This window comes from Urocitellus parryii, chromosome 14, assembly GCF_045843805.1.
Source record: "Urocitellus parryii isolate mUroPar1 chromosome 14, mUroPar1.hap1, whole genome shotgun sequence".
Taxonomy (NCBI): domain Eukaryota; kingdom Metazoa; phylum Chordata; class Mammalia; order Rodentia; family Sciuridae; genus Urocitellus; species Urocitellus parryii.
This window is the reverse complement of record NC_135544.1, coordinates 29666715-29694554: the sequence shown is the minus strand read 5'-3', so window position 1 is coordinate 29694554 and position 27840 is coordinate 29666715. Positions and strand designations below refer to the sequence as shown.

General features: G+C 39.9%; 1 protein-coding gene across 1 annotated transcript in view; it reads left to right on the top strand.

Annotated features, from left to right (window-relative positions):
* Nucleotides 1-541: 541 nt before the first annotated feature.
* The window catches only part of Stox2 (storkhead box 2), a 217225-nt gene continuing 189926 nt past the window's right edge, over nucleotides 542-27840 (top strand). The window contains exon 1 of the mRNA XM_077792632.1: nucleotides 542-905. Coding sequence (XP_077648758.1) covers nucleotides 542-905 — 364 coding nt within the window. The remainder of the gene's footprint in view (nucleotides 906-27840) is intronic.

Sequence of the window (27840 nt, the reverse complement as noted above, 5' to 3'; positions counted from 1 at the left end):
CCCCCAGCCTCCCGGTACGCTTAAGCCCCCCCCCCCCCCACGACCTAAACGCACCTCTCTGGCCATCCAAGCCACTAAGATCACCTTAGACACCGGACTTCTCGGGATTCCTCTGGCCGAGTCCAGCCAAGGGGATTCCCGGGCTCTGTGCAAACTGCCCGCCCCCTGGGCACCCTCCTCCCGGTCTCCGCCCCCCGCTGGGGCCGCCCGGTGTCGTGGGAGGCGAGGGTGCAGCCGCAGGAAGATGAGCGGAGCCGGGAGGGTGGCCCGGAGCTGCAGGTAACGTGCGAGGGACCTCGGGCGGGGACGGGCTCCGCACCCTTTCCCTTTCCTGCGCAGCGACGTGCTGCGACCGCCTGCGGGCTGGGACTCGGCCCGGGTTGGCGTCCACAGCAGCCTGGTCGCGGGGGGAGGTCAGCTGGACTCGGTTTGGGGGCGGGGGACACTGACGCTCCCCACTTGCTGTGCAGCTACGTCCGAGCGGCTGTTCCCTGGACGGGCGAGGGACGGCGGCCGCGGTGAGCGGGGGGCCGTGGGGCGGATGCCTCCGAAGATGGAGAAGTTTCTGCAGATCGCGCCTCACTCTCTAGCCATCGTCCTGGGCCCGGCCGAGGGGCCGGCTGGAGAGGGGCCCCGGGCAGCGCAGCCCGAGCCCCCGGTCCAGCCCCGGCAGCTCGCCCGACATCACATCGGCTACGAGATCTTCGCCGATTTCAAGGCCGAGAACATGCAACACTTCTGGAACAAGAAGGTCACGGCGGCGGTGGCCGAGACCTTCTTCCTGGGCTGGATCGACGAGCAGGTCCTGCTGATCCAGGGAAAGGAGGAGCATCTGGAAGCGCTGCGAGAGGGCTGGACCCGCCGGGCGCTGCGGCCACCCTCGGGCTTCCACATCCGCTGCCTGGGTGAGTGAGGCCGCCGCGCGCCCCGTCCGCTCGGGGCCATTTCGTCCGCGGGACCCCCAGGCTGCCCTGAGTCGGTCCGCTGCCGGCACCGCGGAGGTGACGAATGCCCTGGCATCTCTGGATGCGGGCGCCTCGGCGGAGGACGGAGGGGACCGTGGGCACTCTGGAAGCTCGGGATGGGGGAACTTCCTGGCACCTAAAATAGGGAGCTGTGCCTTTCCCCCACGCCTCCCGGTCCGGCCCACGGAGCCTCCCAGGCGGCGCGGGCGGCGCACCCCGGCGGGGCGGTGCCTGGGGCGTCCAGGTAGGCGGCGCGGTGGCGCGCGGGAGCTCAGCAGTAGCCCGCTCCGGGCTCGGTGAGTCTTACCTCGTCTGCGCAGCGCGGGCCGCGGAGGTGCGTGCGGAGCTGGAGAAGGTGAAGAGGGCAGATTCAGGTAGCGTCAGGTAGCCGCGAGGCTCTCACTCCAAAGCGACTGCTGGCAGCTCAGGTGTGCCGCCGCCCCCCGGGCGTCCTTTCCCAGGGTGGCGACCTCGGGGGACGCGTCAGGTAGCTCAGGTGTTGGCTGAATTTTTACGCACCTGCATTTCAGACAAAACGGTAGATTTCGTTTTCAATGTCTTGCCTCCAGTACTTTATCCAAGTCATTTTGTGTGATTGAAGGAAGAAAGGGGCAACAAAGGACGGTGAAAAAAGTCCGATCTCTTTTGTTGACTAAAGAGAAAAAGAAAAATGTTAAGAGGGGAAAGGAGTCCGAGAGGTGATTTTCCTCGCCGCATTTCCAATGTTGCCTTGACTTGCTGTTTTTTTTTATTGCACTACTTAACATTTTTTCTTAATCCGGTTTGCATAGCTTTTAGAATTTGCTTTTTAGTTTTGCACCTTGGGCCCGGTGGCTTAAAAAAAAAAAGTATAGTAAATAGTAATGCTTTATGAAACGATTTCAAGGAAGAAAGCATTCTTTACAGTTCAGGGGTTTAAAAATTCCTTCGTGACATTTTGGGAAGAGGTCAAAAGTTCAAACTCTAAAAGCAAAGTCGCCTTTTTCGTTACCCACGGTTGCTATGATGCCTTCCTCTGAAGGATTAGCTTTTACCTGCTAATGTGTCTTATATGCGCATGACAAATTTATAGAATTTTCAATTTTGTTGTGTTTTGTCTATTTTTGTATAGCAGAGATTTTTACAAAGCTGTCCTTGAACAGACAAAAAGCAGCTTGCATCTTGTTGGTTTTGTAACCTGTGCTGCATTTCAAAAGATGCTTTAATTCTCCTCCACCACCACCTCCTCCTTTTTTTCTTTTTCTTTTCTTTTTTAGTTTAGCAGAACCCTCAGTTGCCTTCATGTAATTAAGCTGCTTAGTAAAGAGGCTGAGGTTAATACTTCTGAGACTTGATATGCTCTTATACTTGTGGGACTTTAACACTTTAGGAAGAATATATATATATATATATATATATATATATATATATATATATTCGTATTTCTGCACTGTATAAATTTTCCTACAGCATTTTAATAGTTTGAGACTTGTCTTCGTACTTATTTTTTTTGCTTTTTATATTGAAAATGTTCAAATATTATATACAAAAGTAGTATAATATAAAAACAGTATATTGAAACCTTCAAGGACCCATTATCCAACTTCCAAATGTATCAGTGGCCTTGACAGTCTTATTTCATCCATCCTCACACCACCTTTCTGAAATCTCAAATATGCAATTATGATGACATAATTGCATTTGTAAATATTTTAGCGTGTTCATTTTTTTTCCATTTCAGCAGAATTTATAAGCCTATAGGGATTCATGATCTATCATATTAACCAAAGAGAAATATTCTGGCAGTTTTTAAAGGTTCCAAATTGCTGTAGTGATCTGTTACCTTGATCTGATCTGGGGAGGTTGAGGGAGCTATTTCAAGCTAACTGTCCTCTGATGGGGCTTGCTATGGCTATTGTAGTATTGACTCAATCCTTAACTTAGTTTCATCCTAGAAAGCAAAGGGACTTCCTCTTAAAAGGGAGGCATCAGATGAAAGAGCAGGGGTGATACCTGCTGATATCTAAGTGAGAACTTTCTTTTGAAGTGCCTTGAGGGATCAACATCTCTAATGGAATTCCAGTTTTGCTTCAGTAATGATGGTACAATGCTGAATTGTTTGAAAGATTTTATCTGCTATAAAAATTCTCTAATGGAACGTTAGTGTCGGTTGCTGGCTTCCTCATTTTTTCTTCTTGCCAGATCTTTTATTGGGCTTTGTAATGCCAATGTCTGAGAGCCACTGATGACTGACTTGCAGGCTTTTTTTTTTTTTCTTTTCTGAGCCACAATACGAGTGGTGACAAGTTCAAATGCTCAAAAAGAAGAGGTTGAGGAGGCAAAATCACAGGGGAATGTCCAGTGGGAGTGATTGACGTTAACATAGGAATGTCCTGGAATCTTTGAAATTTATATACAAAAACAGGAACCAGTCACTGTCTTTGACACTTTATTATTAGTAATACATTTCTTGCAGCATCCCTTTCAGTTGACCCTCTAGTCTGTATTACATATATTATCAAATAGTTTTATGCTACTTTGTGATTTTAGGTAGTTATTTTGTGAATGTGAAACACCTGTAGAACCAATGTATCTCATTGATGAGCACTGCAGAGGGCATTGTTATTCCTAGTGGTTGAACTTGAATAAAACTCATCAATCACCAGTAGTCCTTTGAAAAAACTGGTAGCCAAATGCTGGTTCAAGTTTTATTATTCTTATGGTAGATAATGATTATTCATAAAATTGGTTGTTTTCTAGGTGTTCTCTTGAACCCCACTGTGGAGCGTTGTAATAAAACTCTTATCTTAGATTGTCTCATTGAAGAACAGAAAGGAATGACCTTGCTCCTCTCTGAATTCTGCTTTTCCTGGGTTTGTGCTCTCACAAAACATGCAGTGGAGAAGCTACTCAAGGAGAAGCAGAGAAACCGTCTGCCTGGGCATCTTGTCTTGGCTGTTCTGTAGTACAATTGAGGCAGATCCACAAGTTTGTATTTTATTTTGTAACTTGAAAAATCTGTGTTGAAAAAATGCAAGTATTTTGGTGCCTGTAATTCCAAAAGTCTGTGGTTCTAACCAATGGTAAAATTTTGGCAAAGGTTGGAAAACAAGGTAGTAATCACGGTTTAACAAAAAGCAGGGAATTAAGGAACTTGAAGGGAAAGTAGTTTTGATTTTTTTTTTATATTCAGATCTAGTACTTGGAAATAACCTATAGTAATATTCATGTCCATTGTTAGAAATAACCTACTCTGGGCATATGGAACAAAAGGTCAGACATTTGATTTCTAGGACTCCTTTGAAAGGTCTGCATATGTGTATACAAGATATTAGTAGCATTTAAAAATTGTGCTATATATTTTGAGTACAGCATGTTAAATTAAATCCCATACATGTTTATTAACGACTTACTAGTGTTTGTCTCTATCATTTTCTGAGACTGACAAGGCATGCAATTTGGGGGAGGGGATTCTGACATGAAAAACTGAGTGTGTCAAGTGGTTTGAGGACTTTTGCTTTATGAGGGAGCAAGGAGCAGTTAGTTACTTGTGCCTAGTGAGCAGGCAGCGGAGGTTTCCCAGGGAGGAGATGGCGAAGGCCTTGTGCAGGTGGGGGTTGGAGATCATGCAGAGTGGAGAGTTCATGCCATGTTTGGGAACTGGGTGGGGTGCATAGGGGAGAGTGGTGTAGGACACCAGAAAGGTGGCAAGATATGAAGATTTAGAAGCCACTGGGGGCTTTTAAGCAGGAGGAGGGTGACAGTATTTGATCTGTGATATGAGATTTGAGGGGTAAGTGGGGGTAATGGATAGGACTGGGAGGGACTTAAAAACAAGAGCATCAGCTAGAGTCTATTGAAGCAGTCAAGGGAAGAAATGATAAGTGCTGTACCTGGTTCTTATGAGGACCTTAACCATAAACTCCATAAACTCGCAGGCATTAGTGTGGATCCACGTGCTCCTTTCCCTCCTGGGGCTCCTGGATTTTTTCACCTGTCAGTCCCGATGGGTTCCCTTGACTTCACATCTCAGGGAACATGGGTGACTCATCTCTGTCGTCTTCAGTGGCTCTTTATACTTTCCTATTTGACCCTTAGATATTCAAATAATTAGGACCAAATATACATTTAAGACTTGAATATTCTTTTTAGACTGTGTATCAGAACTTTATGTTATAAAATTATTCAGAACATAGGGGCACCAGGATTTTATTCTATTTCAAATTTTTTTATTGGTTTTCTCAGAAAGTTGCTCTCCTTTTTTTAAAAAAAATATGTATTTTTTAGTTGTAGATGGACAATACCTTTATTTGTTTATCTTTATGTAGTACTGAGGCTCAACCCAGTGCCTCACATTTGCTAGACGAGTACTCTACCGCTGAGCCACAGTCCCAGCCCTAAGAGTTGTCCTCTTGAAGTGGTTTCTCTAAGAAATCAAATTTCAAAGCAGAATTGTTTAAAAAAAAACCAACTGTATACTCCAAAAAACGTTTGTATACTCAATGAATTCTAGTTAAAATGCTTGTTTAGGTCAATTTAAAATTGAATAATATTTCTAGACTAATAGTTTGAGCTACTCAACAATTGTTTTGAAGCTTTTTAAGTTATAAAGATTGATTCATTCATTCAATTGGAGCACCTGCCAATTTATAGAATTTGTTTTAGGCACAGAAGTGGAGAACGAAGCAGGCATTTTTATTATATATAAACTTACATTTTATTATATATAAACTTACATTTTAAAATTAGAGAAACGTTATATGATAGAGAGTAATGACATAATAATAAATATAAATATAAAATAATACTGATTTATATATAAATGTAAAATAAATATTGATTATTTACTATTTTAGGTGCTTTATTTTTATTAGCTAATCTTTCAAATACTCTTTAGGTATCATTATATTACCTATTTTGAAAATGGGACATTGAACAACAGAAAGATAAGTGCTGTAGTTAGATATGCTTTGTCCTCTCAGGAACCCATGATGTAATTTGCCATTGTGGTGGTTTTATAAGGTGAGATCTTTTAAGAGGTTAGATTGTTAAGTGGAGAATCATGCCTTTCTCAAAGGACTGAATTAATTTTTGTAGTAATTACCTGGAGAGTGTGCTGTTATAAAATGCAGCTGCTTACAGTATATTGCACCCATTTACCCTTTCAGCTTTTCACCATGTTATGATACTCTTGGAAGACATTGTAGCTAAAGCTCTTGGACTTCCCAACCTCCAAAAGCATTGGACAAATAAAATTATTTTCTTTGTAAGTGTCACAGTCTCAGGTATTCTGTTATAGCAGTAGAAAATAGACTAAGACAATAAGTATTTCTCTAAGGACATTTAATTAGTAAATGATAGAGAAAGACACTGTACCCAGGCAGATACATACAAGAACAGTGTTTTGAATAGTTACTCTGTGCAACCTTATTTGAGGGAACTTGAATGATGGGGCATGCATCAGCCAGCAATGATGGAGGAGCAGATGGAAGCCATCTTGATGTGTTGGAAGAACAGAAAAGAAAGTCATAGGGCCTGGCCAAGGTCAGGTCTGGAGAGGACTTGTGGGCATTTATTCTGTGATGAAAAGATGTGAGCATCCAATAAATACAGAGTGTTGGTTTGGGGGTCTATAGAAAATCCAGAAAAGATTGATGTGGACTTCATTCTTAAAGAAGTTTACCTCTCATATTAAAATCTTAGGATTAAGTCTAAACAGTGAACAATGATGTATTTAAAGTTGTATTAACTTCTAGGTAGTCATATATTTTTTTTATGAATTACCTCAGTCTGGCTCACAGATATTTTAAGCAAAGGTGTGTCAATGTCATTATAGTAAAGCATTTGGAATGAACTTGTGAGATCTAGGCCTTGCCTAACCATAACTGAGAGGTTTTGCAAAGATTTATAAATTTCATTACAAATAGCTTATTTATGATCTGGAGCACATGTTTGCTTCTTTGCAGGCTGCCTTGGAATTTGGAAAAGAAATGGCATTGAAAGGTAAACTTGCCAGTTGTTACTGAATTCTTTAAAAGAGTGCATAGAACAGAAAGGGTGTCTATCTGTGCATATTATGCAAGAGTGAAAGGTGCGTCTGTTCAGGAGATGATCATATATTTTGAAGCAAAAGATAAAAAAGAAAACAAAAGGGCAGGGAGGTTTGTTATATATAAACTTTTTGCTTCTAGTAATTTTAAACATCTTCAGTCTACTTATAATATCTCACATAGGGATGATTTAAACAACTTAAAACCAGAAATTTCAGCCCAGCACGGTGGCACATGTCAGTTTTGCCATACTGGGGAGGCTGAGGCAGGAGGATGCTTGAGCCCAAGAGTGTGGGGCCAGCCTGAGCAACACAATAAGTCTCCGTTTCTAAAAACTAAAACAAAAACAGAATTTTCAGTGTATGCAGTGGTGTTAGCATAGTTACTGGAAGTTTGGAGACTATACTGGTATCATACTTTGTGTTTATATTTGTGAAACAAATTTTAAGCCTTATAATAGAGGTGTAGGCCTGATATAATTGCAGACACTTATTAATATGGGGAACGAATTATCTGGTTTTTAATTTATCTTAATTAAGATTAAATAGGAATATTGATAAGGAGTTAGCTGTAGATCTAATCTATTGATATATAATACCATAATAATAAATATATCTTTAAGAAGGTCTTATGCCGAGAGCTTTTGATAAACTTGATGTATCATTCAGCTTTGCATCACTGTGACCAAAATATCTGGCAAGAAAACTTAGAGGAAGGAGAGTTTATTTTGATTTACTGTTCCAGAGGTTCAGTCCAAGATGGGTCCATTCCACTGCTCTGGGCCCAAGGTGAGGAAGGACATCATGGCGGGAGGGTGTGGTGGAGGGGTGCTGCTCATCTCATGGCAGCCAGGAAGCAGAGAGAGGGAAGGGGGAAGGGGCCACAAGGAAGGGACATTTCCTTCCAAGGAATGTCCCCAGTGATCCACCTCCTCTAGCCACACCCCACCTGCCTACAGTTAATACCCAGTCCATTTCGACTAGGACAGAATCGTTTCACGTCTGAACATTCCTGCATTAACACAGGAACTCTGGGGGGAAATCTCATATCCAAACCATAATATTTAGGTCATACTGTTATTAGAAGATTTGTTTTATATAGCTTTTTGTATCTTGATGTAAGCTGATCTCAACACTGTCAGAAGTGGATACTGTTAAGAGCCAGAACTAGAGTTACCTCTTTGAAGACTTTGATAAAAGACTTAGATAAAGAGGTAAAGAAGACTCATCCAATCCTTTGGGTTGACCATGAGGATATAACCCCCTAGGGGGTGAGAAAGCCCACATAAGCAGGTCTTCAGATATTCTTATGATATTAATAATATGAATGAATACCTCTGTGTTGGAGAATTTACTCTTGTTTTTTTTTTTTTTTGCACCCAGGGGGTACTTAGCCACTAAACCACATCCTCAGCCCTTTTTATTTTGAGATGGGGTATCCAAATTTCTCTAGTTGCTGAAGGCCTTGTTAAATTTCTGAGACTGGCTTTGAACTTGCAATCTTCTTGCCTCAGCCTCCTCAGCCACTAGGAGTGCATCACTGTGTCCGGTGAGAATTTACTCTTAAGACCTAAACAAATACAATAAAATCTATTTTCTCAATTTAGTGTGAAAGCCCTAGAATATAATTTTCTTAAGTGCTTGTCTCTGTAGTCAGGATGTAAAGTGATCCTTTGCAGAGCACACCATACCTTGTAGATTATTTTCAGGGTATGCCAGTGACTAGTAGTAAGTCCAAAATAACCTTCTTCTCTAGTGTCTTTGGAACCCCCTAAAGATTTACCAGTGTCTTTAAGAGGGAGAATCCAGTCTAGTGGGATTCCATCTTCTTTCCACCTGAGATTGCTGCAGTCTCCTGTCTTCATGGTGGACCCAGGGATGCTGAGAGATGCTGGATCAAAGGATAGGCACTGAATCTAACAGTCCTCTCTTTTGGTTCTTCCTCAGGAACTTCTGCTCTCACAGTGTTTTTGGTCCCTCTCTTCACCTCTTGTTCAGTGCTGGTTCAGACAGCTTCCCTGATCCTTCCTGCACTGTCCCCCTACGCAGGGTTTGGATGATTTTTCCTTTGAAGCTTTTGCAACAAAATGTTAGGATTACATATCTGTCTTTCTACTTCCAAGTGAAGTTTTATGCACCCTCACCAAACTTTTTTTCCCTTTTTTTTTTATTAACAAAAGGCCTTTTTAATGTGTCCATTTCCAGGATAGTGAGACCCAGAACATGTTCCTCCAGGGAAAGTCATTTTCGGAGATTCCAGGCTTTCCCTATTGCTACCACCTCAACCACTCATACCAGGAGGTGGCCTTCTAGGTCCAAGATGGCCTGACACCTTCATGCTGAAAAAGAGGGGAGAACTTCGAGAGTTGTGGAGGGGACACAAGCACTGATACCATTTTCAGAACAAAATTTTATTTATGTACAGAAACCCCCAAATCTTGAGCTGTTACCCCTTTAAGAGGTTTTTCTCCTTTTGGGATGGACCTGCAGATTTTCTAAGCCAGACAAAGCTGCCAGTCTGCCTGCACCAGCTGTCAGTGTTTGCTGCCATTCCACTCCTGCCACCAATTCTCCTTTTCTTCCTTCTTGGTAATTTGGCTTTGACACCTTCGTGAAGGTGGCACCTGTTTTCAGCTTGATTTCTTACACTTCCCACTTGCTTGATAGCCTTTGGAGGGAGGATTGAACCGGAAGAGACTGAGCTTGGGGATGAGGGATAGACAGGTGAGGTTCCCTATGATGCTTTTGGAGATACACAGGGTGTGTCATGGGGGAAGGTGGGAGTGTGGGAAAGAGCACATGTCCAGGTGGGGAGCTGAACAATGTACGGAAGGGAAGAGAGAAGAAAGCAGGATCTCCTGTCAGAGTTGGAACTGTGTGGTTTAGACGAGGTTGCTGGATGACTTTAGGTTGGAAAGAATCTTGCCATGAGTTGGATCCCTTCATTGGAAATTTTATCTACTGGGGTTTGGAGGCTGAACCCCCCTGCATTCTCTTAGCTGATCTTGCCAAGGCAGGAGGAGGATTAAGAAATCTAACATGGTCATCTCTTGATATCCTGGTGAGATGGGTTCCAGAACCCTTCTTGGATACCAAAACCCTCAGATGTTCAAGTCCCTGAGGATGGTGTAGCTTTTGTATATAACCTACGTGCACTCTCCAGTATACTTTAAATAATCTCTAGATGACCTATATACCTTTATACCTAATAAGGTTTAAATGCTGTGTAAATGGTAGTTATACTGTATTATTTAGGGGAAAATGATAAGAACAAAGTCTGTGCATGTTTATCAGAGATGCTTTTTTTTTTTCCTGAATATTGTAATTTGTGGTTGGTTGAATCTGCAGATGCTGAAGCTGCAAATATGACAAATATAAGAAATGTTTATTCGGGACCGTTCACCTTGGATTTTTTCCCCCAAATCTGTGTTGTCTGGCCAATAAACTAGACAATTCTGGACCCCTTTAGGAGTGTGAGGATGACTCAGATCTACCATCCTTTTCGAAAGACGTCCCCATTGTTCATCTCATCCGTTGCACCTGCATTGTCCTGGACTCTAATTAAGTTGCCCATATTCATCCGGGTTCTCTGGTCTTTCTCCTTTTGAGATAATGACCTGTTACCCTCTAGGTTCTGATAACTCATCATTTCTCCCCTGTTCCTTCCGTTTTGTTCCTGATAAGCTTGGAAAGCCTTGGAGAGACTACTGACTTTGGAGTTAATACAGAACCATTGAAAACATGAGTAATTCCTTTTTTCTTATTATGGGAGACTTTGTGACTGGCATGATTTATCTAGGTTGATCACTTTCCTTTCATCAAAGCCTGGTTATTAATTTGTTAAAAAAAAAGCTTGTTCAAGGAAAGTGTTTAATGATTAGTAGACCATGAAGCGCTAATGTAGAAAAACAAAAGCAGTGGTTCAGAAACCACCTCTGCATTCAGATAATGTTGGTTATTCTAGTGTCTTTTTTTTTTTTTAAATTTGCCTTTATTGTCAATATTTCATTTTATATTGAAAAAGAACATTCTAGAAGATAGTCTGCATACATATGCTTCTTCTTTTCATTAATACTTGCTATTCTTCAGAGTTGGGAGGGATGGAGGAACAGGAGAAGAGGAAGAATTAGCAATTATTAATGTTTACTGTGGATCAGGGATTATTCTACCACTTTATATACATCCTCACTTAATCCCTAGAGAAGTAGTGCTAATATTGTGTCCATTTCATAGAAGAGGGGCTGAGATTCAGGGAGTAGCCCTGAATGAGCAAGTAAATTCAAATTTCATCCCAGTAATCTGACTCCTGAGTTTCTGCTGTTAACCCTTTTGAGACTGCAAGCCATTTTTGCTGGCAGAGTTTGACTTTGTTCATTAGCATTGGAAATATATATATATATATATATATATATATATATATACATATACACACACACACACACATATTTATATATATAAAGATATGGTACTGTAATTTCTTCTGAAAGTTAAAAATTAAAGACTTATGATTTATAAAACTTGATTAAAACATGCAAATATCTGAGCAAATAAATTAAGCAAAGTACTAAAGATAATGCTGGTCTCGATACTTTAAGTCAGACAAGTGGTACTGCTTGGAGCATCTGTAGAAAGTGACACAAACTTTTGGGGTGACTTGCAAGCCCAGTTCTTGATAGAAAGAGTTTTAAAATGCACCATCAGCAGGTGACTGCAGGATAATGGCAATGCCAGATGGGTATTCAAAGTGTTGCCAAACTGGAGCCTTGGAAGTAACTCATGATAAGAAATATTTTGCAACCAACTGAGAAGTACTTTATTTTAGAAAATAAGACACTGTGAAGGATATTGAGTAAATTGTTTTAACGATAAAAATGGGAAATAGTGCTGGAAGGAAATTTAATCATGCCATTCTTCATTGTTCTTTAGTTTTCTTTTTTGACGATCCGGAATTAAATGGCATTTAGGTCTTCAGAGTGTATGAGTAAGCAAATTATCAACATTATTTTTCTTAATCTAATTTTAAGGCATTGCTTCTCCTAGTTAAGTCTGTTTGTTTTCTACATAAAAGTTTACACTAAAAGTATTAGATGTAAAAATATTATCTTGAATTTTCCTAAATTAGAAAAAATTAATTATGTATGGTAAAGTGTATTTCAGTTCTTTTCAATTCTACTCTTGGTTATGATGCTAGAGAATTTTTTCCCCCAAATTAACAGCATAATATATAGGTTCTGTGAAAAAATATGTCAGGCTGCATGATTTATACAGTATATATGTATAATATAAATGTAAAATGTAAAGTCTTCAAAATTATGAAAATGCTTTTGAGTACAGCTTTGATCTCGTCCATAAGCTTTGATTTATGGTTTCCTCACTGTTTTCATTTAGATAGTATGTCATTAGTATTTTGATTTCCTCTTTGACCTGGTCACTATCCTAGACTACTTTCTCTCTCCCTTTCCCCTCTAGAAATTGTGAGTTCTCAAAAAACAAACAAAATAAACAAAAAACAATGTTGTTATTGGTCTCTCATATTTTATAGTAGCCAGTGTTGACTCTATTTCATAACCATGAGGCAAAGACAAAAATTAGGGGGGTGGCAGTGTAAAACTTGAACTGCTATTAGAGAAGTTTCAAAATATCAATACATTTGTAGTCATTCTTCTGTATACTGAGGAGTTTGGTCGCAGGATTCCTGTGGAGACTAAAATCTGCTTTTGCTCAAGTCCTTTAAATCAAATGGCATAATACTTGCATATAAGCTCCACACATTCTCCCCTAGACTTTAAGGCATCTCTAGATTACTTACAATACCTAATACAATGTAAGCTGTATAAGTAGTTGCTATACTATATTGTTTAGGGAATAAGGACAGGACACATATTCAGTAAGGGACACAGTTTTTTTTTTTTTTGTGAGTATTTCAATCTGTTTTTGGTTAAGTCTGTAGATGAAGAACCCATGGATTTGGAGAGCCTACTGTATGTGTTTTTTCCAAGTTTATTGATATTATATTATTGCCTAAGAGAGATCAAGTTTTTATGTTCCCCAGAAACTTGAAAAAAAAATAGGAGTTCTTTTCACAGGATATGTTTGTGTGTTAAATCTTGTTATTAAATATATATATTAAACTTATTTTATTGCTCAACTTTGTTGTATTCATTTATTTATTTATTTTTATTTTTGAGGGGTTGGATGTTGGTAAATTGATACCTTATCACTCTCAGGTTTGTTGTTGTAAGTATACAAAAGTCATCTCCTGAAAGTTATGTAAGTTTTTAAATTATATTACCAATAATTTTGCCTCTATATGTTTGGATATTTTGATATCCTACCCATCTTGATTATTGACTTTGCCAATTTTGTCCAGTTTTTTTATTTGTCCAATTTTGTATAAGTTATATATTTATACAAATTTGACATTCTAGAAAATGAAACAGAAGAGCAGACTTTTCAACATAACTCTTATATGTTTTCCTTTGGTGTATTTACTTTGCATTAGTTATTTTTTGATGAAATATTTTAACTGTTAGCTTTTTTCCTCTGAAATACCTTAGTACCAAACTGAATTATGAGCAACTTGTATACACCTTTCATTCTCCAAAAGTTACAAGTTCTCCATGTGAGACAGTAAAATATCAGCTTTTTGTAAATCATGTGCATTGAATTGATTGGAGTAATAAAGTGCAAGACTCAAATGGAACACTGCCATCTTTTTTGTTGTTGTTGTTGTTGTTGTTACTGGGAATTGAATGGGAGCATTTTACCACTCAGCTACATCCCCAGCCGTTTTTATTTTTTATTCTGAGACAGGGTCTCTCTGAGTTGCTGAGGCTGGCTTTGAACTTGCAATTGTCCTGCCTCAGCCTCCCAAGTAGCTGGGATTACATATGTGCGTCACTCTGTGCCTGGAGTGATCACTGCCGTTTTTACCAGTGAAAAATTAAGTGTCATCTTTGGTGTTTTCATTTTTAAAATAAATTTATTTAATACATTTTGCATTTTAATTATACAAAATAATGGGTTTCATTGTGGCTGGTGATTTTCTTTTGACCTCATAACTGCAGCCCTGGTGTGTAAACCAGATTATTCTGTAGATAAGTGAACTCTGTATTCTCTACCACTGACTGATCCTAAGGAAGTGAAGAGGGAAGAGATAATTGTAGTTGCTACTTGTAGTTGTACAGAAGGAGGCAGCATGGGTGTGAGCTGGTAAAAACGTTTACTTCCTGGCTTGAAAATACCCTATGGTTGTTGAGTACCTGATGTTAAGGAAAGAATTATTTAAGCCAGGCATAGTGGCACACACTTGTAATCATAGTGACTTGGGAGACTGACAGGAGAATCTCAAGTTCAAGGCTATCCTGGTCAACTTAGTGAGACTCTATCTTAAAAGAAAAAAATAAAAAGGGCTGGGGTTGTGGCTCAGTGATAGAGTACCCCTAGATTTGATCCCTAGTACCACAAAGGAAACCTTTATTCAGGACCATTGTAGTAGATACAGGGACCACTTCAATGGGATTTTGCAGTAGGGAAGAGACTGGGCTCAACCAAAGATACAGCATGGGCAAGTGACAATTTATAGCCAAGGAGCAGAGAGGAGTCAGTGGTTGGAAAATGATTTAAAAATAAGAGATAAGACGAACCAACCTGGGCAAACCAACCTAACAAGATTCTTGCTGTACACAGGACCAGGTGGTCAGACATCCCCAGTAGAAAGATGGAGGACAAGGAAGGTAATCAGACTTTGAGAGTGATTAGGTATCAAGAATGGGGTTTATTGCTAAGATGACTTAGCAGGGATCTTTGTTGAAACTGTATTTTACAAATGCACAGATGAGCCTAGGAGAAGGTTCAGGAACCAGACTAAAGTTTGGTCAGGCAAATGCTCTTTGTCACTGAACAGGACTCAGAGGACAGGGTGGGATTTTGGAGAGTACATGGGCAGTGGCATCCATTTTTCCTAAGGAGACTAACCCAGTGTTAGTTGAAATTCAAGTTGTTTTTTGTTAGTTTGCTAGTTTATACTGGGTCAACTGCTTGTTGTATAAGTATTTTAGATCCAGGATTCAGCAGCGCCCTGAGGCAATTCTAGGGAATTTTGAAGGGCACAAGCAGTACGGGTGTCATGATCTTTCTTTGGGTGACAAGTTTTGTTCTTGTCACACTCTTCTCATTATAAATCTCCCATTTCCTTTGGGTTTGAAACTGTCACAAATCAAGAAGTAAATAAAGATAGGAACAAAAATAGAAGTTTCTCATACAGGAAAGTCTTTCATTTGAAGAGGTCCATGGAGACCAAAATCACATGGAAATTGATGGCGTTACCTCAGCTGTAGGTGATTAATAAGAAAATGCTTCCTGTAAAGAGAAAAAAAGGTTAATCAATAAATTTCTTTGCTCTCCTTTCTCCCCTCTTCAAAATGAACACTTAATGTATTTCATTGAGACTATAGAACAAAGTACACTCAGAAAACTCCAAGATTTCCTGTTTTCTTAAAATATATGTCAGGTATTTATTTTTTATTTTTTGGTTATCAAGTATGTACCCATTTCTTATAAAGGGGCCAAAAGAAAGAAAGCCTGGATTCCTTGAGGTCCCACTCTATGTAACTAAATGTGTAGTGAAAATATATAAAAATCAGATTTAGCCAACCAATTTACATGAATAAATTTTACCTTAAATTTATATGTATTCAAACTGGTGATTAGTTGATCAAGTCACATTGTGCACAATTACTTTGTGCACAAACTAAATGGTTTCAGATTGTTTTTTAAAAACTGCTGAATAAGTATTACATTTAAAGTGATTTTTTCTTTCCTGTCTCCATTAAAATTTCTGAAAATTTATTAGAAGATATGCTGATAAACTATTAATTGAAATGATTTCCAAAGAACAGTTTTATGTGAATTGATGAGTTCATGTAATTTCCATGGTATTTGTAAGATTGGCTCCTTTGTTAGAATGTCAGTCATTCCTAGCCAATCTGAGGATCAGGAGTATGGTCTATTAAAAAAAATGCTTCTGTTTTTGAGAAGAAGGACTTGGATATGTGAAGTTGTTCAGAGAGAGAATGTAATTGTTTTTCTCTAAACCCTGACCCTCTGTACTCAAAAATTCTGATGACGGAAATGTGAACTCTAGTGAATGAAGGTAGTTCTTTGTAAATTGGGAACATATTTAATTTTCCAAGTAGTAGGTCATTGTGCTGATTTTGTCCTCATGCCAAAAAGATTATCCAGACATTTCAATTAAGATACTGCCTTTCTCAAGTCATAAAAGTCACAAATGGTTCCCTTTTATGTGATCAATTATTTTAAAACATAGTTGGCATTTATATTCTGCTTGATTATATGAGCAGGTCACTTTGTGTCCTTTCACATTAGCATGTGATTTCTTTGAAGGTGGAAACTGCAAACTTCAGTTTATATTTTCTAGTCCAATTCTTTATGTGATGTGGATTTATAGAAATAGTATAAGTCTACTTAAATTATAGTTAATATTAACAAGCTGCTGCTGGTAATTTCTAAGCTTCCAGTTTAACATTAAGGGGAAAACGTGTTGGTAAGGTTGAATTTATTCTGACATCTAATGCATTGCCAATGATACTGTAAGTTGAAAAAACATTTTTTTTGAAAGCATTTTGGCACTATATGTTAAAAAGCACATAGCTTTATGTAGTAATTTTACCTCTAAAACTGTGTCTAAGATAGCAATCCAAAATATAGAGAACTGCATGTAGGAGGCTACTCATTATACAATTTAATTAATTAATTAATTTTTTGGTATCAGGGATTGATACCAAAAAAAAAATTAATTGGTACCAGGGGTGCTAAACCACTAAGCCACATGGCCCCTTTTTAAATATTTTGTTTAGAGACAGGGTCTCAATGAGTTTCTAGGGCCTCCCTAAATTTCTGAGACTGGCTTTGAGTTTGAGATCCTCCTGCCTCAGCCCCCCAAGCTGCTGAGATTATAGGAGCATCACCACGCCTGGCTACACAATTTCTAAGAAAGAAAAATTTCAAGTAATCTAAGTGAGATGAATGGAAAATAATTAGATAAATTATAATTCTATTTACTGGGTAGAAAACTACACAGGTTTTAAAATGTCTGTGAAGGTCATGAAGCAACATGGAAAAATGTTTATGGTATCTAATGTTACTTAAAATGCATTTAATATTTCATAGTGGGTCTGGGGCTGTGGCTCAGTGGCAGAGTGCTTACCTAGCATGTGTGAGGCATTGGGTTCGATTCTCAGCATCACATATAAATAAATAAAATAAATGTCCATTAAGAACTAAAAAATATTTTTAAAAAATGTGTCATAGTATACAAATCAGAATTAAATTTTAAACTAGATATTCAGGCATAATGGGAATGGATAGCAATGTTACTGGGTCCTGTGCCAAGTGCATTTTCTCACTTAGTTTTTTTTTTTTTTTAATATTTTTTTTAGTTGTCAGTGGACTTTATTTATTTAAATGAAGAATTGAACCCAGTGCCTCACACGTGCTAGGCAAGCGCTCTACCACTGAGCCACAACCCCAGCCATCATTTAGTTTTTATAAAGTGTGCCCACTTTGTGGATGAAAAAGCTGAGCTTAGAGAGCTTGAGTAACCTTGCTTGGCTAGGTTAAGTGATGGGATTTCTGTGGTATTTGTAACATAGGCTTCTTTGTTAGAATGTCAACTTTTCCTAGTCACTCTGAGGGTCAGGTCTGTTTTTGAGATAAGAAAGTCTGTGCTTGAAACAGGGTATTCACAAATCCTCTCTGCAAGGAATCATCTGCAAACTTTGAATGAATGAATGGATGCATGAGTGAATCTTCTCTGGCCCACCTCCTGAATGAGAACCATCTGATAAGACATCCGGAAGCCCGTGTTCTTGACATATAAACCTGGTTTCGTTGTCAGTCTGTGACCAGTATTTAAGTTCCTCTGCACATGTTGTTTGTTGTATATTAAAAGAAAATACACTAAATATTAATTTGTGAATACTAATAGTGTCTGAATTTGAGTAATACAGCTAAAGGTGACTTTTTTCTCTATTTTTCAGATTTTTTTTGGCAAGAAATGAAGTTACTTTGAGCATAAGAGTTTAACAAAGAGAAAATTGAATAAGAGATTTAATTTAAATAGTACCTCTTTTATTGGGGGAGCATTATATTTACCTTATTTAAACAGTCTGTTGTAAGGGTGCATAAGAGAAGAATAGAGAATTGTAACCCCAAAAAGCTTAATCTTGGCAAAATACTACAAAATACATCAGTCTAATGATGATTACAGTCATATATCAAATCTATTTGATTTATGGACAATGCTTTAGAAATTAAGACTTGGACTATCAGTTTTTAATAAGTTAATTAGTATGTTAATTATATCTCAATTTTAAAAATAAAACAAATTGGATAATTATGAAGAGCAAGGTAGACTGGTCTGTTTAGCTCTTTAACATGAGAGAAGGGAAACTTTGATCACAGAACGTTTTTTGTTAGGGGGAAAAAGAGGTCTTTTTCTTGCAGTTTAGAGGAAAGGGTGTGAAATTAAATAATAACTACAGGACATAATGGGTATTATTGTTAATGTGTGACCATGTGATATTCAGTATCAGGTCTCTATGTCACTGTAGGTTGCCATATTGGATCACCCCGAGGCAGGAATATATGTGAACCTTAAATGAAATAAAAAGGAAACTGAAAAGTTTCTACTTTTTTAAGAAGGCAGGGGAAGATGTCAAAATCGTACATGTTGTATGTGTATATTCTAAAAATAAAATGTTTAAAAGCATTTATATTGAACATATTAGAATCCACAGGATCAAACATTTTGCTGACACAATTGGATGCCTAGAGTAGTTAGCATGAGCCTCCAATGTCCAACATTAACATCTTCCTGACTCCAGGCCTGGCCAAACTATACTCAAAATTATTATTATTATTATTATTATTATTATTATTATTATTATTATTTACAGGAGCCAGCCTCTTGTGTTTAGTTTTAAAAGCTGAGCAATGATACTATTTAACCTTAATCATAAAAATCTTATTAAAAATGGTGAGTTTTTTCCCCCCTGGGAAATTCAGTTTTCCTCCATGTATCAGCCTGAATGGAACTTGAACTCATTACCAGAAATTTAAGAAAACTGTGAAAATTTTATATTAAATAATTCTTTAATTAAAAAGATTCATAAGTTCTCTTTAAAGATATTCTCATGAAAACTGACATTTTACATCTGCCAAAACCACGTTGAAGAGGAAATGGAGAAGAAATTCCAGATGAATTTTGGCTGAATGATAGTTTAATTTTACCCGAAATTTAAAATTTCGGGTAAAATGACAGTTGAAACTATAGAAGTTCTGGTGCAGCCACAGATGGAATCATCACTTTTGCTGTTAGTTGTGATAAATTGAAACTGTGTTCAGTCCCAGGTCTGGGTGCAATATATGCCTGAAGTCATGCTACAAGAAAAGGACTGTTTTTCTTTCCGAAGGCAGGAGACCACTCTTAAAGCTTTGAAATGGTGTGAACATTGTTGCAAAAATAATGAACTGAATCAGTGGGGAAAACCAAAATGAAACAAAACAACAAAAATCACAAAAAAACCTTCCAACTATTTTGGGGGCTGAACTGTGTCATTAAACTTTGGGCTGGGCATGGAGCTTATGCCTGTGATCTCCAGTGGCTCAGGAGGCTGCGGTAGGAGGATCTCAAGTTCAAAGTCAGCTTCAGCAACTTAGCAAGACCCTGTTTCAAAATAAATATATTTTTAAAAGGGATGGGGATGTAGCTCAGTAGTTAAGCACCCCCTGGGTTCAATCCCTACTGCCAAAAAAAAAAGAAAGAGAGAAAATACACAAACTTTGGCTCCTGAAACTGCCGAGTAATCTAGGAGTCCAAAATTCTGACTAAAAGGTGGTTTATTGTGTGTGAAAATGTGCACATGGCCAGATGATATGACTTGGCTTTGTTGGTTACCGGGTCCATCCTTGGATGGGTTGTCAGAGGGAAACAGGGTTGCAAGATTTATGATCTAAAAGACATGCAAGCTCCATTTTGGGAACTCCAGAGAAAAGACCAACTTCTTTGCACTTTTGAAAAAATTTTCAATGGAACATTCTATATTTGGTGGAAAGAGTTGAAATTCTGAATGCACAGAAATGAATATGTCATGGGATAAAGACCAACATTACAGTACCAACATTACAATTCATAAACTAAGATGGGAGGGGAGGGGAGTGGGGAGGGGAAAAGGAAGGACAATAGAATGAAATAGACATTATCATTGCTGTGTGTATATACGTGACCGCATGACCAATGTAATTCTGAAATCTGTACACTCAGAATAATGAGAAATTATATCCCATCTAATTCAAATGTATGATATGTCAAGGTCATTGTACGGTCACGTGTAACTAATTAAAACAAATAAAAAATTAAAAAAAAATTAAAACCCACCAGTTTGATGACATTCTCAAGGCTGCCTGAAAGTGATTTTAAAGAAGTTAACATTTCATGGAGTTTGGGTGAATTTAGGCAACCTGCTCTTGACACTGGTAGAAAGTGGCATTTGTGAGCTTGTGAGGAGAGACCTTGATGTTATTGGAAAGAGAACTCCAAGAGAAATTTGGGCATCGGATGTCGATTCCTGTATTGGGTGTACTTTTACAGGTCACTGTGGTGAGCTCCTGATTTACATTAAACAAACATGCTTTTTCCAACTATTTTTTTTTCTTTCATGTACATGCATTTGTTAGACTTTTTTTCCAGCCTATAAAAAAAAGCAGCAGAACACTTGAATATGAACTATCATTGTACCTTTTGGTGAGCACGTATACTCAGTATTTTAAAAATATGTGTATTTGAAGGTTACTGTAAATATATATTTTTTTACTTTGATATTTTTCTATGACATATGTAAGTTTGAAATTTCAGGTAAAATTAAAGGAGGAGTCCCCGCTCCTTCCAAGTTTTGTTTTAGGTTGAGAAAGCTTGAAACATGTTGTCACGTGAATCACAAGTAGGGAAACTGTGGTTTTCCTGTGTTTGACTTGCTGGCTTTAGGGCTATGTTTTTGTTTGTTTGTTTTCCATGCAAACTGCCCCTGGAAGAGAAGGTGGGAGGATGATGTTCTCAAATAAGAAGATGTTCTAGAAAATGGTTTTATAGTACAGTTGAGTTTAGAAGGCTTAGAGGATGTGAATTGTGGCAGAAGTATCCATGTTAGAGTAAAATCGCAACAGATACTAGTGGTTAAAATGACTATTTTCTTATAATGTATCGGGTAGTAGTGCTTAAAAATAGTGTCCTCCTTCTCTGTTTTTGAAGTGTGCTTTTGTTGTACAATTTTAAAAAATCCAAAAAAATTCCAGATTTTTAAACTTTCTGGACTGAAATCATGTTCTGTGTCCGCGAGGCGGATAACCTTCTTTCTTGCACGTGTGTCTCTCACTTTGATTTTTCCCAGCTTGTCCCTATCATTAGGATGCCACCTAGCAAGGCAGTGGGTGGCCCTGCCTTATCTCCACACTCTCATCCGCCCTCTGAGGAAGGGCTGGGTGGGGTGCCGTGAGCAGTCTGCTTCTCTTCCCTCTCCTGTTGCCACTTCTCTTACTGATGTCTTTGTCCAGGGATAAACCTGGTGGCCCCTCAGGATCTCTGGTTGTGGACTTGGATTTCCATCCCTACTCTGCTCTTTACCAGTTGAGGGCTTGGGCACATTGTTATCCTGTTGGAGGATTAAATGAAATAAAAAGAACTACAATGTAGCCATTTATTCATTATCTGTTTTTTTTTTTTTTTTTTTTTTTAAACAGAGCTGGGGACCAAACCTGGGGCCTCAGTGCTCTACCACTGAGCTACATCCCCAACCCCTAAAGCTTTGAATTTTGAACAAATAAAGCAGGATGCTTTGTCTTTTGTCTCTTTCAGTCTGCCTGCTTATTTACACACACAGTACTCCGAGATTATTTTACACTATGAGCTATGTATTTCGCAAATGACTTGGTTGCAAAGTGCTGACCTAGTACCATAAGCTGCTGGTCGACCTGGCTGGTTCCAGTCATGGGTTTTCAGACACTCAAGGTAACCCTGGAACCAGAAGATAAAACACTGAAGCTAAAAGTGTTTTCTGTGCACGGTTGTGTTGACTTCCTGGCCCTCCTTTCCTGATGCTAATCCTGTGTAGTGTAACAACTTTATTTTGTTCTTGAATTGTGCCCAGAGGCTTGGTGAGGACCCTCCCTTGGCTGGCTGCCCATGTATAACTACATGGCACTTCATGGAATGCGGATAATGGCTTCATTTCCCCCCTCTGTTTTAATAGGCGGAGACCTGTGCGAGCAGGTAGATCTTTCATAAAGTACAAATGAAAGCATTACACTGGTATTATTCATGCTAGAGCACAGCAGACTGTTAATCTGTTCAGAAAATCCTAGTTCTCTTCCTACATCTATCGCCCCTTCCCACCAAAGCCCCCCATCGCTGTTCTGCTAGACTGATCTTTGCCCCAGGAGGGTGTCAGTACGTAGCCGGGGTCCACAGAGCTGGTGTTTAGATTAGATTGCATGGGACCTTAAGGCTGGGCATCCCCTCCCCAGCCCCTCACTCGTATGAACCTGATGAGTAGGAAGTTGATGTGATTTATGTAGGCTTCCCCAGCCAGGATGACTGACCCAAGGCCGCCTAGGGTTTGGGGCTTTGTCCCCTAGCATGGCTGTCCTTCAGATTTGCTTCCTTCCCTGTCCCAGTCAGCTTTGCAGAGACTGTGGTATCCTTGCTACCCAAGCTGGCCAGGGAGGGCCAACCTCCCCCAAAACATGAACCTGGAAAGGATTCCTGTGCCCTCTCAAAGGTACCAAAACCCATGTTGCTTAAGAATGAGCTTTAAACTGGGTGCAGTGAGGCATGTCTGTAATCCCAGCAGCTTGGGAGGCTGAGGCAGGAGGATCATGAGTTCAAGGTCAGCCTCAGCAACCCAGTGAGGCCCTGAGCAACTCAGCAAGACCTGTCTCTAAATAAAATGTATATTAAAAAGGGGGCTGGGGGGGATGTGGCTTAGAGGTTAAGTGTCCCTTGGTTGAATTCCTGATAACCCCCTAAAAATAAATAAATGAGCTTTACAAAGCTACTATCTACTGAATATTTACTATATGTTATGTTCTGATATATCTTGATTGGTAATGGGCTGTATATCCTGTATTGGTTTTGTGCAGCTTAGGTGTGTAGCCATCCCTACCATATAGGTTTGTACAAGTCCACTCTGGTGTTCACACGGTGCCAAAATTGGCTAAGGATACATTCTCAGACTGCATCCCTGCTGTGAAGCCATGCATATCTACATTGTGTATTTAATCTTTGCAGAAACTCAGTGAGGTCCCTCTTATTATCTCTGTTTTGTAAGAGGCTGAAGTTCAGTGGGGTTTTGTGTCTTATCCAAGGCAGCTGGATAAAGAGTGGCCATGCTGAGTCTTTAGCCCACATCCATCCAACTCTACAGCCCAGGCTTTCCCCACAGAAAGCATGCATCCAGCCTGTCTGCTTTGGCTCTGCAGGCAACCCCCAGGTGGTCTTCAAACCTTATTCAATCAGTTTTTTCCCTTGAACACTTTTTTTTAAAAATTATTTTTTGGTACCAGGGATTGAAACCAAGGGTGGTGCTTCACCACTGAACCACATTCCCTGCCCTTTTTAAATATTTTACTTAGAGACAGGGTTTCGATGACTTGCTTAGGGCTTCAATAAGTTCCTGAGGCTGGCTTTGAACTCATGATCCTCCTGCCTCAGTCTCCCCAGCTGCTGGGATTACATGCATGCACCACTGAATTTGACTACAATGATCTAATAATATTCCTCTTTCTTTTTAAAACATCATGGAGAGGCCATGGTTGTGGGGAAGTAGTCATCAAAGGCAGATTGTGCAATCAGAGGCTTTCTTTCCTCCTCTATTGTATCCTTTAGTCTCACAGACCTGGAAAATGAGGGACTGTGGTATTTTGTGGCTCTGCCCTTTTCTCCCTAGTCACAGTGGTTTTCTTGAGTCACCAGATATTTGGCCCACAAGAGGTTACAGCAAAGCATGTGTTCAGAGCCCCCAAACCAGAGACAGCAGGGTCTCAAGATGTTTCGTCCTCCCCAAGTACATCTGGTGGACAGCCGCAGCAGCTTTGAAATCTTACCTGATGAGCAGGCTTTTCAATTCCAGCGACTTCCACAGCTACCCTGAGGTTTTTTCCTTGGCTCTTTCTCTTTGTGCCTCTAGATTGTAAATGCTCCAGGGCAAGGATTGGTTCTTTGGCACATTTTAACTACCATACAGGGTGGTGTACACCATACTTTAAAGATGGTAAAACAACAATACAACCTTGTGCCTCAAATGCAGCCCCGGGTCTCGATCTTTCTCCCAGATATGCAGACGTGTGTAGCCATGTATCTTGTAAAATCAGCTCCTGAACTTTCGGCGAGGAGTGGTTTTTACAAGATGCATTTTGCTGTGTTATTGCAAACTTGGAGAAGTCATCAAGTGTTAAAAATAATTGAACGGTTTTATGTAATGGTTTTGTTGAGGTTTATGTCATAAACTCTCTTCTACTTGAAAATAATTTTGAGATTTAAATATTCTGGTAATCAATTGAGACTGGCCAGAATAGGAGAATTTAAACAGTGATATTCTCATAGTAAATTTTACTTTTTATTTTTCTGGGTCATAAAGCTATTAAAATATTCTTACTACCACCTGATCCTTCCTCCCTGTATTTTAATAAATCATTTCTCAGCTGTATTCTGCTTTCATTAAAACCTATTTGATTATCCCAGGTCATGGACCTTGGGTAAATTTCTTAGGTAAATTTCATTTACATCTGAATTGAAAATGCATAGCAGAGAGTACCACGGAATGGCCAGCTCAAAAAACCTCAGGAGCTTCTCAGACAACCATAAGATATTATGATGTGATTGTAGAAAAAAACGGTTTTTCTCAACAATTTTGTAATTTTTTCTCAACAAATTCGTAATCAAAAGTTATACTCATTGACTTATGGAATAAAATTCAGAGGGAAGCAAAGAGAAAAATGTGTATTTTATGAAAATAGGAATATTTGAACCAAGTATTGTAGTGGACATTCTGTGATACACAGGTTTTAGGCATCACTGAGGATACAATGTCATGCATGTGATGCCAGCTCCTCAGGGGACCATGGCTCCACCAGGAACCATAGAGTAGATTGTGGTAGGTGGCTAAGTGCCAAAAGGAGTTGTTGGGTGGGACACAAGTTGGTCTCTAACTGGACTACAAATCCACAATGCTCTCTGTCTCCACTCTCCTCGCATGGCCTCAGGCTTGGGGATGGGGGAGAAACATGGTGGATAATCTTGGCTCTTAGGGACCAAGGGAACTGCACATCAAAGGCATTTGCTAAAAATGCACATCAAAGACATTTGCTAAGAAGAGGCAGAGATAGGAGTGAGGGTCACTCCACGGTGTCAGGAGGTCAGCAGTGGGCAGGGCAGTTCGAGGTAGCTGGGACATTCTTCTCTTTAATGATGTTGAGCTTCTTATTCATAGAAGGGATGGAGAAGCTGTGAGTGAGGAAGAAAGGAGGCAGCCTGAGGGAGGAGGAGTGGCTTGGAGAAGGCCTCCAGAGCCATGGGAGCAAGCCAGCCCAGGGCCGGTCAACAGCTGAGCCATTTCTGGCTTATGTTGTGTTCCTGTTGGGGACGGCAGAGGTCAGATCATCCCACCCCAGTGAAAGGTGCGTACCTCAGGTATCAAGCCCATTTAGTAGAATGGAGACAGGCTTCACCCCAGGTCTGTTTGTAGCCTTTGACGGGAGTCAGTGGCAGGCAGCTCTCTGCACTATACAGCCTCATAATGAATCTGCCCTTTGGCCTGGATTGAATGGAACTTCCCCCTTCCTCCATGTCCCCTTGAATCCTTGCTTCTGTTGTTATTCTCTGGGGTTAGCTGGAGGGGGATGGGGCAACCTTAACCTTAGTGCAGCATTAAGTAGAGTGGAACAAGGAGGTCACTGGGCCTGGCTTGCTTGAGGAGGAGAGAAGGCGGAGGGGTTTAGACTGACCCTTTGTGTGATCTGGCTTCTTCCTGTTCATCTAATCCAGAAGTTCTGCGCTTTCAGTGCATGCCAGATTCACTTGGGAGCGGATGAATGACAGAATCCTGGGTTCCACTTTGGGGATCTCTGATTTGGGAGGCCAGAAGTAGGGCTGGGAATCTGCATTTGCATTTGTTTCCTGGGTGATTCTGGTACATTTGTACTGAGGCCCACCATTAAGAACACTGACCCCACTAGTTGTCAGGATAGAACAACTTTTGTTCTTTTTGCCTTTCCAGGTGGGCCCTTCTTTCTATTCTTATTGCCACTTGTTGTCTTGACCCTTGGCAGCTTCCCTCAACCTTCTCTCTGCCTGTCCTGGTGGTGGTGAGCCCTGTTGCCTCTGGCATGACCTGCTCATTTACACCAGTGTGTACCTCTCCAGCCCTCGGCAGCCTGTAGCTCAGATGACTGCTGTCCCCATTGCTGGCCCTTCACGTGTATGTGGCTCAGTTCATCTTCCCTGAGGAATCTGCTGGCTTGACCTCCCTAGTGAGTAAGGGCTCCCCTGTCGGCTATTTCCATGGCTTTTATTATCTATTCTAACAAATTCTTTTCAAGTACAAGTCACCAATTTGTGGAGAGAGTCAGGACCTGCAGTCAGATAGCCCTGGGCTGCTGCTCGCTAGCCCTGTGACCCTGGGCAGGTCACTCATCTCCTTCCCCTTCATTCTTCACTAGGAGTCCATCCTTCAGGTCTTGGTGAGGCTTCATCAAGAGAACACACGTGCAGGGACTGCACAGTTCTAGTTCATTGCATGTGTGGAGGCAAACATTATTTCTCAGTTTCCCTTTATGTCCTAATCCCCAGCTGAACCAAAAGACCCTCAAAAGAGAAAGACTGAAGCCTACTGCCCAACAGATAATCGTAACATAGGAGTTAACAGTGGTAATGGTAGGAATAGTCATAAAAAGTTTGTAAGTACTTATGATATGCCAGGCAGTACATATAATGTTACTCCTGCCGCCTTCTCAATGAAGCCTTGAGGTAGGTGCTATTACTAGTCACTTCATGGTGACCTTGTTAGTATTTGAACTCAGAAAGTCTGGCTGCAGCCTCTGTACTTCTACAGCACTTAAATAAGGAAATATAAAGAAAACCAAAAAAAAAAAAAAAAAAAAAAAAAAAAACAAAAAACAAAAAAACCCCAAACTCTTTTTTTTTTTAGTTTTTTTAAATTTTTTCATTGTTGGTTGTTCAAAACATTACATAGTTCTTGACATATCATATTTCACACTTTGATTCAAGTGGGTTATGAACTCCCATTTTTACCCCGTATACAGATTGCAGAATCACATGGGTTACACTTCCATTGATTTACATATTGCCATACTCGTGTCTGTTGCATTCTGCTGCCTTCCCTATCCTCTACTACCCCCCCCTTTTTTTTAATCATGAAAAATGGCAGACATATGTGGAAGTACAGGGAATGACGTAATCAATTCCTGTTTCCTCAGCTTCCATGGCCGTCAGCACATGGCCTTTTTTTTTTTTTTTTTTCAATCTGTTCTACTACCTACTCCTCTGTCCCCATTTTGGATTATATTGAAGCAGATCTCAGAAATCATATCACTTCAATGTAAAAACTTATAAACACATCTCTAAAAGATGACTTTTCCCCATATGACCTCAATGCCATTATCCCACTTAAAAACCCTGGGAGTTCCTTAATATCCAGTGTTCAGTTTGTGTCCATTGGCAGTTCATTTGTTCAAACTGGGATTCAAACAAAAGGT